Source organism: Camponotus floridanus, unplaced genomic scaffold (assembly GCF_003227725.1).
Source record: "Camponotus floridanus strain SB8 unplaced genomic scaffold, Cflo_v7.5 scaffold3, whole genome shotgun sequence".
In the NCBI taxonomy this organism is placed as follows: domain Eukaryota; kingdom Metazoa; phylum Arthropoda; class Insecta; order Hymenoptera; family Formicidae; genus Camponotus; species Camponotus floridanus.
The window spans coordinates 2,057,638-2,070,674 of NW_020229436.1; the positions used below are offsets into that span (position 1 = coordinate 2,057,638).

At 36.2% G+C, this 13,037-nt stretch overlaps 1 protein-coding gene across 2 annotated transcripts in view; it reads right to left on the bottom strand.

Annotated features, from left to right (window-relative positions):
* Window positions 1–13,037, bottom strand: part of LOC105252132 (cadherin-87A) — a 185,298-nt gene that overhangs the window by 6,369 nt on the left and 165,892 nt on the right. For both annotated transcript variants that reach the window (XM_025410179.1, XM_025410180.1), the window contains 11 exons: window positions 12,623–12,880; window positions 8,643–8,777; window positions 4,943–5,135; window positions 3,952–4,262; window positions 3,199–3,354; window positions 2,696–2,883; window positions 2,444–2,606; window positions 1,351–1,789; window positions 945–1,136; window positions 489–742; window positions 15–147 (listed from right to left, as the gene is read on the bottom strand). In XM_025410179.1, coding sequence (XP_025265964.1) covers window positions 15–147; window positions 489–742; window positions 945–1,136; window positions 1,351–1,789; window positions 2,444–2,606; window positions 2,696–2,883; window positions 3,199–3,354; window positions 3,952–4,262; window positions 4,943–5,135; window positions 8,643–8,777; window positions 12,623–12,880 — 2,422 coding nt within the window. The remainder of the gene's footprint in view (window positions 1–14; window positions 148–488; window positions 743–944; window positions 1,137–1,350; window positions 1,790–2,443; window positions 2,607–2,695; window positions 2,884–3,198; window positions 3,355–3,951; window positions 4,263–4,942; window positions 5,136–8,642; window positions 8,778–12,622; window positions 12,881–13,037) is intronic.

Sequence of the window (13,037 nt, forward strand, 5' to 3'; positions counted from 1 at the left end):
TATATTTTATTTACCTCGTCCTTGCTGTAATGTGGGCGCCGTGGTATCGCTTACAACAACCGTAACGCTTACTGTGGCCGCTACGTCACGATCCAGACTACGAACAACGGAAACTTGTCCTGTAGCGCGATCGACTGCAAAGAAGTCCTACGAAACCGAATAAACATAATAAAAAAACAAATAGAGATAAGGGAATATTTTAATTATAAAAAAATATAATCTATTAAAATAGATTATACATCTACAAATCGAAAAATTAATTAGAAATTTATGCAAGAAAAAGTGTATCTTTTTTTGTAAGAAAATGTATATGTTTTTTTTATAGAATCTTTCTCTCTCTCTTTCTCTCTCTCTCTCTCTCTCTCTCTCTCTCTCTCTCTCTCTCTCTCTCTCTCCAAGAACAATTTTTTATTTTTATGAGCGGAAAACTTATTACGTGGATTGAAAGACTTTAGGATCAAAAGTTAAAACGAAAATATCTTTGGTACCCTGAAAGATTTGCTGTCGTTGACGCGCTGGCCGTTTCTGTCAATAGCGGTGATTGGCTCGGAAATGGCGAAGTTCAAAGCTTCGAGATTCGTGCTGTCCGGATCGGTGGCTTTCAATGTTGTGAAAACGGTGCCAATTGGCGTATCTTCTGTAACTTCGGCTCGTTGCGTTTCGGGCGTGAAATACGGGGCCTTGTCGTTGCTATTTTCCACCTCAATCATCAGCGTCGTCGTTCCGGTTAGACTTGGTGTTCCTGAAATAAAAAGACAAGTATGTCATGAAATGTAAAGAAAATTTGTAATAATTTTAACAAGATGTTAAGCTATTTTTCACAGAATACCAAAATTTTATTCAATCCTTTCTTGCAAAGCAAATAACGACTACAAGCTCCTAAATTGATGTTATAATTGTTTCTTGTTAATTTTGTTCATCTAGAGACGTGATAATAATTTTACCTTTATCAAACGCTATGACTTCTACGTGATATGTATTCTTTTCATCATAATCCAACTTTCGGGACACTGTGACGACACCACTGGTCTCATTAACAGCGAAATCGTCGAAAGCTCCTTTTTGTATTCTGTAGACTAACTCTGCATTAACTCCACTATCGGCGTCTGTCGCGGTTACCTCCTCTACGACAGTTCCTATTAAAACCGAATATAATTATATAATTAATTATTAATTATAATTTAGTGGCAATGATTGAAGAAATGCTTCGAAATTCGCGACAGGAATAGATCTAGATAGAAATCCCTACAATAAACGCTTTCTTATAACACTGTTCGGAATAGATATTCCATTCGCCAGGTCCTGGATTATATTCGCGCAAGTGTTGTTAAGCGTAATCCGGATACTCACCGATCGGCGATATCTCTGCGATACTGGCTGTATATATATCGTGCGGAAACACAGGAGCGTTATTGTTAACATCGCGCACGGTGATGTTGACGAGAGCGGAATCGACGAATATGCCATCGCTCGCCTGTATCGTCAAGGCGATCCAGTCGTGGGTGGCGTTGGTCATATCGACCGGACTCTTGACAGTGATCTCGCCGGTATCTGGATCAACGGCGAACAATCCCAGTTCATTACCACCCACTAGGGCATACGTAATCTTGGACGTCTTGTCCTTGTCGCGCGCCTGCACCTTCAGTTCAGGCTCAAACTTCTCGGCACCTTCGTCTACCACCGCGCGATATTTATCCTGCAAGAAACGCGGCGGACTGTCGTTCGCGTCTACCAGGCTGATACGTAACGAAACGCTCGTTGTTTGTCCTTCTCCGTTATCGTCTGTCGCCTAATAAAAGAAAAAAAAAGTATCTGTTTAACCGTATTATTGTCGGCTACTTGCAATATGTTTACTGTTTTCCATACAAAATACAATACACCGAATGCTGTTAGAAAAGATGTGGACTGACAAGCAAAGGTACCCAACTGTCACTCACGGATTCTAATGAAACTTTGTACACTTGTAAAACTATACAAAATAATAGACACGTGTTTTTTTTTATCTGCGGAGAAGCGATTTTGAGGGCAGAAACAACTCTGTAATCTATCATCTATTGTAATAGCTCTCGAGATGAGCTACAAGAATATACAATAAAAAGTAGGTGGTTCCATTTAAAAAAATGACTCACCCTGTATACAAGGAATTGTTTCTGTCCTTAAAATCGCTTCTCAGCAAATAAAAAAAAATACATGTCTATTATTTTGCATAATTTTACAAGTGTACAAAGTTTTATTAGAATCCGTGAGTGACAGTTGGATACCTTTACTTGTGAGAATAAAATTTTACTTTTTAAAGAATAATATATAAAAACTTAATTCAATTATAAAATATTATACCAATATTACTCTCTAGATTTTGTGCTTTTTAATATATTTTTTATATATTATATTAATTAATATATTTTTTAATTATGCCTATTATTATACAATTGTATAGAGTTACCTTATAAGTGAGAAAATATTCCATTTGTTGTTCATAATCTAGACATGGCGATGTACCGGGCGTCGGGCAGGGGGCAACGGTGATGGTGCCGGTTTTCTTGTCGATCGCAAAGTGTTCCGCACCTTGGCCGAGTAATTGGTAGACTATGCCGGTGGTACCAAAGCTACGAAATATAGAACCGTGACGTGTGAAGCAATGAAGTCGCGCTTTGAAGTCTCGTGGAACAAAGCGCGGGAATTAACGAGCCCTTACCGTCCGCTGTCACGATCCTTCGCTGTGATCGTTATAATTGGGCTTCCCGGAACGGCCGTCTCGGACACCGTAGCCGTATACGTTGGATTGCTGAAGGAAGGTGCATTATCGTTTGCATCCGTAATGGAGATCGTTACCGTTGCCGTGGATGAGAGCTTCGGGTTCGTGTGAACTTCCTCGGCGACGACCTGAAAACCAATAATTGTCACAATTTATTTTTCACCCAGTTGGAGGAACAAAATCGCAATTCTTATCATATTTGTTTAATTATAAAAAAAACAGAGAAATCTGTTAACATTATAATTATTGCATATGTGTATCTAATTAAAAGCAAGATTATTAATGAAATTTTACTTTAATCGATCTGTATATGTGTATATATGTTATGAAATATTTCTATTATATTTAATTTTTCTACATGAGATTATTTTTTTTCTGGAAAAATAGTAATTCTCTTTATCTACCTAATTGGAAAAGGGCAAAACTGTTTCCATTTGACTTACCAAAATAATGAATTTTCGCTGGTTAGGATTTTCATAATCAAGCGAGCCGTTCGTAACGCGAATGTTCACAGACGTGCTACCGGTTGCCAACACCGGCTCCACGGTAAATGCACCCGTTATATCTTCCAGACGCAGGGAGAACACGGAGTTTAAGCCCTTAAAGTGGAAAAGCGGTTTTATTCTCTGCCGCGAGCGAGATGGAATCTCTCTCAGGTAGAAGAGCGAAATGAGACGTGTGCGTAAATAATGAGAACGTGCTAACGTTTATACCTGCTCCCTCCCGCCGACCAGCGATCGATGACGAACGACGAACTGTGACGAGTAATAATAATTCGAATTTCATCGAAACTTTATAATATATATTATGAATTATTTATACTTGACGTTTTTCATTTACGCTGCCATTAAAAGCGCGGCATTAATTTAATAAGCGGACCGAATTAAATGCACGCGTGCACTGTAAAATCGTGCGATGCCTTTCCGCGCATCGTTATTGTTGCGGCAAACATACATCAGGCTTTACACAGAAACACGAATACATTAATATGAATGTCGTTAACAAGCGTTTACCGTGTATCGGGGATTTTTCTCTTGATTTTTCGACAAGGCAATAACTAATGCATTTGCATCGAATCGTCGATCGTGTTGATGAACGGATGCAGCAGCGTCCCATTTCGCTCGATTGGACGAATCGTAGAGAGTGCATCAGATGACGCACGATACAGGTAATGGGATAAATCGACGTGCACTCACAACATCCGGATCTTTCACCGTCATGTCCAGATGCGGCAATGGCGTACCGTCCGGCACGTTTTCCGGAATCTCGATGTTGTACTCGCGTCGATTAAACGTGGGCGGCTCATCGTTGACGTCCTTAATCGTCACGGTCGCCTCGGCTATCGATACCGTCAAATTATCGTTGCCCGGCATACCATCGATCAATTCACGGGCCTTCACGATCAGCGTGAGCACGCCCGTGGAGTTTTCCAACGCCTCTCGATCCAGCGGTTTCGCCGTCCTCAGCTCGCCCGTGTCGTCATCCAGCAAAAAGTAGTCGAATGGGTCTGCAAACATCGAGATCGCGATGTAAAAGCTTATTATAGAGAGAAGAAATTCTTATGCGATTCTTCGTATTTATAAGTCTTCGCGAATCTTACTATTAAACATTTATATTGGATATTTTGAAATTATTATTAATATATATCTATTAATATTGTATTAATAATATTATAATTATTTACATATTATTAATAAATTTTTAAACATTGTTCAATAAAATCAGAAGTTGAATTTGGTTTAAATAGGACAATCTGTCACATGAGATATGAAAAAATTAAAAGACATATTATTAGAATATAAATGATTAATATATATTTATTAATATAAATAATATTAATATTGCAAATTATTATAATTGCAAATAATTAATAATATATCTTCAAACATTGTTATTATGTTTACATAAAAGAAAATAAAATTAAAATTTGAATTTGATTTAAATAGGATTATAATCTATATCATCAAGACTATTATTAATACATCTTTAATATATTTGTCAATATTAATGATATTAATATTCAAATTATTTACATATCTTTATAAACATTATTGTTATTTTTAATCTGCTTTATATATATATAAAAGAAAATAAAATTTCTGCAGAATTTGAATTTGATTTAAATAGGACAATTTATAATTTTTCATATTACATGAATAAAGATAAAAAAGAGGAAATTAGACTCACTAGTGACTAATTCGTAAATCATTTTCCGCGGCATACCCCTGTCGCCGTCTCGAGCCTTTACGGTCATCACGAGGGTCCCGATGGGGTCGTCCTCGCGTACTACACCTGTTAGCGAATCCAGAAATTCCGGCGGACTGTTCTGTATATCCGCTACCTTGATCTCCACGCCGGTGGTTCTATTGTTCAGGCCATCCTGTAGACAAAATTCGCACGTTCAGTCGTCTTCTCGTCGATCGAGTGCAAAAGCTATCTCAGCTTTTACAAAATCCAATCTGCTTTGTATTCTCGATTCTTGATTACATACATCTCATATCCATCTTTAGAACGCAATTTTTAAGTGAGTATTTTTAATCAAGTTCTGTGTATTTTATTAATAATAGACAAAAATATTTGTTCCGCATATTTATAAAAGAATTTTAACAAAAATATATTTCGTATGTTTATAAAACAACTTTATTTTGTTACAGATTCCTCGGGAATACTATCTCCAGTCTCAAAAATATAAATTTCGTCACTGGTAGAAATTAATACAAGAACGCATCCTTCCCTCGATAAAAAAATGTATTTTAAAACTTCGCGCCATTTCTCGGAAATTTAGTTTGTAGAAGTTAGTAATCCTGTCAAACTATATTTCCCTAACATGGAGATGGCAACCCTTGAATTCGCAACACACTTCACTTTAGTTCGCGTTTCCCGCGTTATATCGCAAGTGTTGCACACGAAGAGCGTAAAAAATATATATTTCATCGATAATTCGAATCAGAATTTTAATTAGTGTACATTTCGGCAAAGTATATTCTCGCGTGATAACTTTTGACAATTTTTCGAGGATCATCTATTACATAAGCCAGCGAGACAGAGAAGAGGATGTGCGAGTTCATTCGTTCCGAGGGAAATGTTTATTCGAGGTAAGCTTACTTTTATAGCGATGATTAAAATTCGCGAAAATAGATGACTTCCTAAGATAAAAGAAGCGTAAAAAGTTAACCGGTCTTTCATTCCGACGATTTATCTCGTAATCGGGAGAACTTTCAGTCGTGCAACATGTGTCTTCTTCGCGCGTTTTTCGCACGGTCGCTATCGCGCGCGAAGCCATTTTCCCTCGCAAGAGGACGATACTTTAGTCGCTTCCGGAGAGAGAGAGAGAGAGAAGGAACGTAATTAAAATCAATCTCTGCCTGCGCGCTCGTACGTAAAGAGCTTTCATCGTCGCGCGACGTGTCGCAAGTGACTGCAATTATCTCTTTATACGTGATCTCTCACACACACGCGAATATACGCGAGGATGACGTCCCATGATAGAGGAGCACGCGCGCGCGCGACATTGATTAATTAATCCTTGCCGCACCCGCTTATCTGTGAGAAGAATCTAAACTTTTCGCGACTCGTTTCTAAAATCACTCGGTCGATCTTCGAATTCCGTATGATCTAAATTCTGTGAATTTTAATAATAATAATTTTGTTATAAATTCCTCGGGAATATTATCTTCTATTAAATTCTCAAAAATATAAATCCCGTCATTAGAAATTAATATAAAAACGCACCTCGAAAAAAAATCTAAACTTTTCTGTTTAATCAGACTGTTGCTTATCATGCGATTTATGATTAGGAAAAGCTTCCATTTTCAAGAATATAAAATGTGAAAAATATTACACATATGATATTACGTATATTTTTACGTATAATATACTTTTCATATAATAAAATTAAATACATATATATATGTATTTTTTTAAATATTATTGTAAATTTTGAATCTTTAGAATAATAAATGAATAGAATATTAAATAAATGATTTTAATTTAAATAAATGCACCAGATATTTAAATATTTAAATACCAAGATAACGTAATATACTAAAATTATTAATAATATTAAAGTTTAATATTTAGTACCTAAAGATATATTTAAATACTAAATAAATACTAGATATTATTAGAATATTAAATGTAAATTTTTAAATATATATATAAGGATATAAAAATCTTGCTTTTTTATTATTTTCGTTTGTTTGATACGAGGATTTTATACAATGTCAACAAGAAAGACACGGATCAGATCGCATTTAACGCTAAATGCGCGATGAGAAAACGTGCTATTACGTAGCACATACGCGCTACAGGACAGACAAATATTTACTGTTTTTCTTCAATTTCGCGCTATATTTCTCAGATAAATTGCGGAGAGAGGAAAATAGCGCGCAATCGATGCACGACGGTGAAAACTGCATCGATCATACGAGCACGTTCGCGGTGTAAGATCTAAATAAGTTCAATGTTTACCGGTTTACCGCGCGTTTTGCGAGAGTGCATATAACGAATCACAGTTCGTCTTTTTTTTTTTCATCAGCGCCGGGGTTACGCGAACTGAAACTTTTCCACGTACGTCTCTCCATGAATTTTAACGTATCGGAACGCGATACACGACGTCAACGGGAGAATCAAAGGGCAACCGAGATAACTAAGGTTTCCGATTGCCACCGATGCCGCACCATCTGCCTTTCATCTGTAACCCTTTGAAGTCACGTAAATTCGATAGTGTTCCTCGTGCTCACGTTCATTTTCAATAATATGAAGCCTTCTCTCTCCGAAACTAAAATCCCACTTCGGTTTAATGCGACTAAAAGCTTACGTATTCGGGAAAAATTCAGATGAAAAAAATTAAATACCAACGGATAGAATTTAACTAGAATATAGAGATAGAGTAAAAAAAATGTTTCATAATTGTATAATTATCGTGCAATGTTCGAGGACCGAGCATGAGAATTGCTCATTTCGTCATTGAATGGATGATCGACGCTTAATAAGCCCGGCTGAGATACACAAATCCTATCTGACGTCGCATCCTTGTTCTCGTTAGCACGTAAATTCGTCCCCATATCCGGAATTCAGGTGCAATCTCGCAGCATCCCATTACGAATAGATTTAGACCGGTTACACGCTGCTATACGTAACGTCACCGTTACGTCAAATATTCTTATATGATCTCACAGGGAGCAATATATTAATCGTCGCGTTTAAAATCTATGTAAGAATATTTAACGTTACGTTGACAGAAAAATGAGTGTTGTAAAAGTTGTGTATAGCACACTGAGGAAAAAATTATCTTGAAATAAAAAAATTTAGTTAAAGAGAGCTCAAGAGAGCTATTTATTCGGTGGGTACTAATCACGTATTTACTTGTATTCAAAACGTCTGTTTACTTAAATTAAGTATTTATTTACATATGTTTAAAAAAATATAATTTTTAATTAAATATTTTTAATTTTACAAAATATTTATTAAAATGCATTTTTTATTCGCAAAAATTTTAAATTTTTTAATTTTAAAAAATAATATATTTAATTTAATAAATTATAGTATATATTTTACGAAATAGTATTTAAATATAAAAAATATATAAATGCAAATAATGTACCCAGGTAGCAAGATGACGTCTAAAGACGTCTTTAAACGTCATCTTGCTATCTGGATACTTAATGTAACATGCATATTTAATTAAAATTAAATGCTTTTGCTTAAATGAAATAAACAATTCCTTCCATTTAACGTAAAAGTTTCAAGAAAACAAATTATTTGATTTAAAAAAATGTTTCCCTCAGTGCATGTATCCAGTTTTATTTGGCAGCTTTATTCGCGAGAAGCCACGCATAATTAATATTGAATCTTGCGAATCTTTTTTCTCTTCGCAGATACTCACGCTTGCTCGTAGCAACAGCTGATAGAAGGGTCTCTCCCGATAGTCGAGGGGCTGACGCAGCACCAGGGCGCCCACATAGGTATTCTGGCTTCTCTCGACGTTGACGATGCCAAACTTCTCGCACGCGTCCAGGAACTGTAATAAAAGTCGATCGTTAAATGGCAGTTTGATAGAGAACGACAGTCTTACTTCACATTCGTGAACGAGATGGTTCTAATGACATTCGGAGAGATATTTCGGTAAGTAGAATATTTCGATAAGTGTGAAATATATATTAATAAATGGTTTAATATAGGTTTAATTAATCGATTTATCGTTCGGTTACAATTCATCTAAACTTACCATCTCTTGTGCCATTCGATTTGAAATCTTGTGATTCCTCAGAGACTTTTCTCTATATATATTTCATTTAAACGTTTGTAATATATATAATATATATGAAATTTATATAAATTATTATAATAATTATATATAAATATATAATAATTATATATAAATTATAATATCTTATTTTATTGAGGTGGATTATTCAGAGAGTTCGAGATAAAAAAAACCGTTAAAAGATTTCATATATATTGATTAAAATAAATGAAAAATATTAATAATTCCAATCTGAAAAGACGCAAAAAAAATTGATAAAAGATTATCGCAGTGAAATTATCGAATATGAAATAAATACATACAATTCTCATTATACGTAATGTATTGATTTTCAATATGCCTGATATAATTCACGTCGAGTACAGATGAAAAACATTTTACACTGACAAACGTTCGTCTAATTTATAATGGATTCGTGACAAATCTGTTATTTGTTCCGCAAATGTCTCAATTACTGCATTGGCGCGGATCATTAATGGAAAATTTCATTGTTGATAATTCGCGGATAATTCGCGCACGCCGATTCGTAACCCCGAACACTGTAAATATTAGTTATATTTAATGACTGTGAGAGCAATCGCGTTGTTCGCGCGTATAACGAAAACGGGCATTAAAGTGTGCCGCCGTAAAGCCGTCGGGCCATTAGTTAAAAGGTTTTACGGTTTTATTGGTCGCGCCTAACGGCCCCGAGCGAAATTTATCGAGCGGATATGACGTAGGAGAGCGAAAGAGAGAGAGAGAGAGAGAGAGAGAGAGAGAAGGGAAGGCAACCTGGTGCGTTGTACGTACTAATATCCCGTCTTTCACGGAATGTGGGGTGGAAAGAGAGGGCGAAAAGAGAGAGAAAGAGATCAGAAGGCTGCAGGTAGATAATTTTAATGGCTCGCGAGATGATATACGGAATCGGTCCTTTTGCGCGGGGAGGAGAAGGGAAAAAAAAGGCGCGCGTGCGATACATTTTTGCGCCGTTTTTCCCGTCGACCGAATTCTCGGGGCGTTTCTCCTTCGTGCCCTTTTGCCGATGCGAAACGAACGGCGCGCATCGCATAACCGATTGCGCGCCATATCGATCGGATCCCGAGCAGAAAGCAGTTTTCAACGGCACTTCTCCACGGTAACGCGTTACAAGTTTCCGTAAATACGATTTTCGGGCGTGACGTAAATTTTATGGACTTCCGTTGCGCTCTGCAACGAAATAAGAACTTATTACGAGGGGTTCTATCAGACGACCGCGCGAATAGTCTGTTCTATAAATAAAATATATATACATAAAAGTTATATTCTTGTGAATATGCACTTGTATCTTTCTGAAGATATCTGCCCTCTCTTTCTCAGATCGGCGATTTTAAATCGCTTTAGTCTTGTAAGCGCTATTTATAGAGTAAATATATCTTTTTTACATGATTATTTTGTTATATATCTTTTATATTTATATTATGCTATATTTATCTTATATTATATTATATTTATATTATATTAACGATATATTTAACGATTTATCTTTATTATTTTATATTTATATTATATAACGATATTTATATTATGTAAACCATAGATCTTTCAATGAAAGCATATAATAAAAACATATCTCGTTGAACAAGACATTATAATATTGAAAATAAAATGTAATATATACATATAATGTAAAATATATATAGTAATATAATATATAGTTGTAAGATGTAACGTATAGCACCGATTAGGAAACAGTAGCGAATAGAAATTTTCCTACGCAACAGCGTGGGATAATAAAATTTCCGCTTGCGCAGGGCGATTAAATTTGCGAATGTCTCGCTACGCGCTACGAGAGGACTGCTCGTTCGTGCGAAACGGGCCAGGTGTTTTCCGCGGGGGTTAACGTCGATGATTGCGAAAGTCCGAGGACCTGGCGGTGGCTGTCCGCCACCGTCGTCGACGAGACTTCGGCTCCCTCGGGCGTGCTGCTCGACATTACGAGGCTGGGCAAAGCGAGGTGAATCCGGAGCCTCCGGGTTGTATATTGTGTATATGTATATATATATATTTCTCTCTCTCCCTCTCTCTCTCTTTCAGAGTTTATCACGAGACAGAAGCGCGGAGATAACTTAATGGAAAACTGCGAATTACAAAGCGCCCTGGCAACGGTGCCGATATTCCGCCTCGTCTCGCGGACAAGGGGAAATACTTCATCCGAGGCGAACTGCTCTCTTCATTTACGTGAAATACCGGCGCGCTTGTACATCTTTCATCCGCTATACAACCAACTACATCGTAACGAAGGACGCCGTGCCCCGATCCTGATACTGCATCGTATCGTAAAGGAGCCGAGGCGAGTTCTTAATAAACCTCTTGAGCGGAAAAAGCGGCAATTCGTTCTTTTTACAATCTGCTTATTATTCGTTTTTTACCGCGCAGATGCGAGATCGAGTGAAGTATTGAAAGCAAATTCGGATAGATTCTCTTTTTCCCGTTTTTCTTTCCTCCATACACCGGTTTGCAGCAATATCTCGAACATAATACCTCGTAAATAACCAGCATCTCAATGATCCTCTTTCACCTGTTATCGATAAAACCGAGTGACAGAATAATGCATAATTTAATCGGATTATAGAAAATAATCAACGAAAGAGTAGGAACTTGCCAACTATAAATAAACAAATAAAAGAAATCTCACGAAGAAAGTTCTATCGTAAAATAATGATTTACCGATTTGCGAAAATAAAGCGAAACACGCGAATTAGTAAAGAAATTGTTATACGAATTCACCGAGAAATGTCAGAACCTATTACGTCTTTATTTCATCACCGACGAGGAGGAAAAAGAAAGGCAAGAAAAACTTTCGTTTTTTCTCGGACACATGCTACTTCGTAAAAATATCAAGAACGAATACTGTTATGTCCTTCGGATAATGTCATCAACGATGGATTGAATAATGAAAGGAAAGAGAGCGCTTTCTCGAGGGAACGAGAGAAAAAGGGAAGAAGAAGAGCGACAAGAAATTCAGGTGGACATGTCAAAATTTTCTTCGCGGAACATCATATATATACAGAGCGTCAGGGCAATCTCTTCCCAAAAAATGCACTTGTAGCTTACTTCAATAGCTTTCCGAAACACTATAATAAAGTATTTTTTCATTGAATTTCGAGTTATGAAGCTTGAAATAATCTCTTAATTTTACATAAACCCTAAAATATCTAATAAAACATTCACTTTTCGATTATCTTATCTTAATACTTTTATGTATTATACGAAATAATGAGAGAAATCAATTGGTGTAAAAAAAACATATAATTGTTTTAAAGAAAAAATATGTAATTTGCAATTAATAATTACATATTTTTTTTCGAAACAATTGTTTTTTTACATCAATTGATTCCTCTCATTATTTTGTACATAAAGGTATTAAAGTAAGATAATCGAAAACCGAATATTTTAGATATTTTATGGTTTATATAAAAATTAAGAAATGATTTCAAGCCTCATAACTCGAAAAGTACTCGATGAAAAAATGCTTTATTATGTTTTGAAAAGCTCTCGAGGTAAGTTACAAGAGTTTTTTCAAAAAAGAGATTGCCCTGACACCCTGTATATATATGCTCTAATATATATTAATGACTCACCTGCGGCTGTGGAACGCACGTTAGATCTATAATGTCGCCCAGCAGATCAGGATCCACGACCCTGATCCCCGGTAATATGGTGGAACCAACCGGGGTATCCTCTTCGGCAACTGCTTCGTACGGCTCACTCAGGAAATGCGGTGAATTGTCGTTTTCGTCCAGCACGATCACGTACGCGTCGATACCGACGATGTTCGGCTGCTGTCCCGCGGGCACTTCATCTTCCAGAGTCACCCGGAAACGTATTGTATCGTTCTCCTGGAAAAAAATAGAACAATGAGTAAGTTATGGAGTCCTGTTTTAGAGCTCGTAATATGTTATTTTACAAAGTTGGTAACTTTGAATTTAAGAGGATTTAACATTTGATGCTATTACTTTATACTTTATAAGAGTTAACATTTGGAACTTTTTTAGT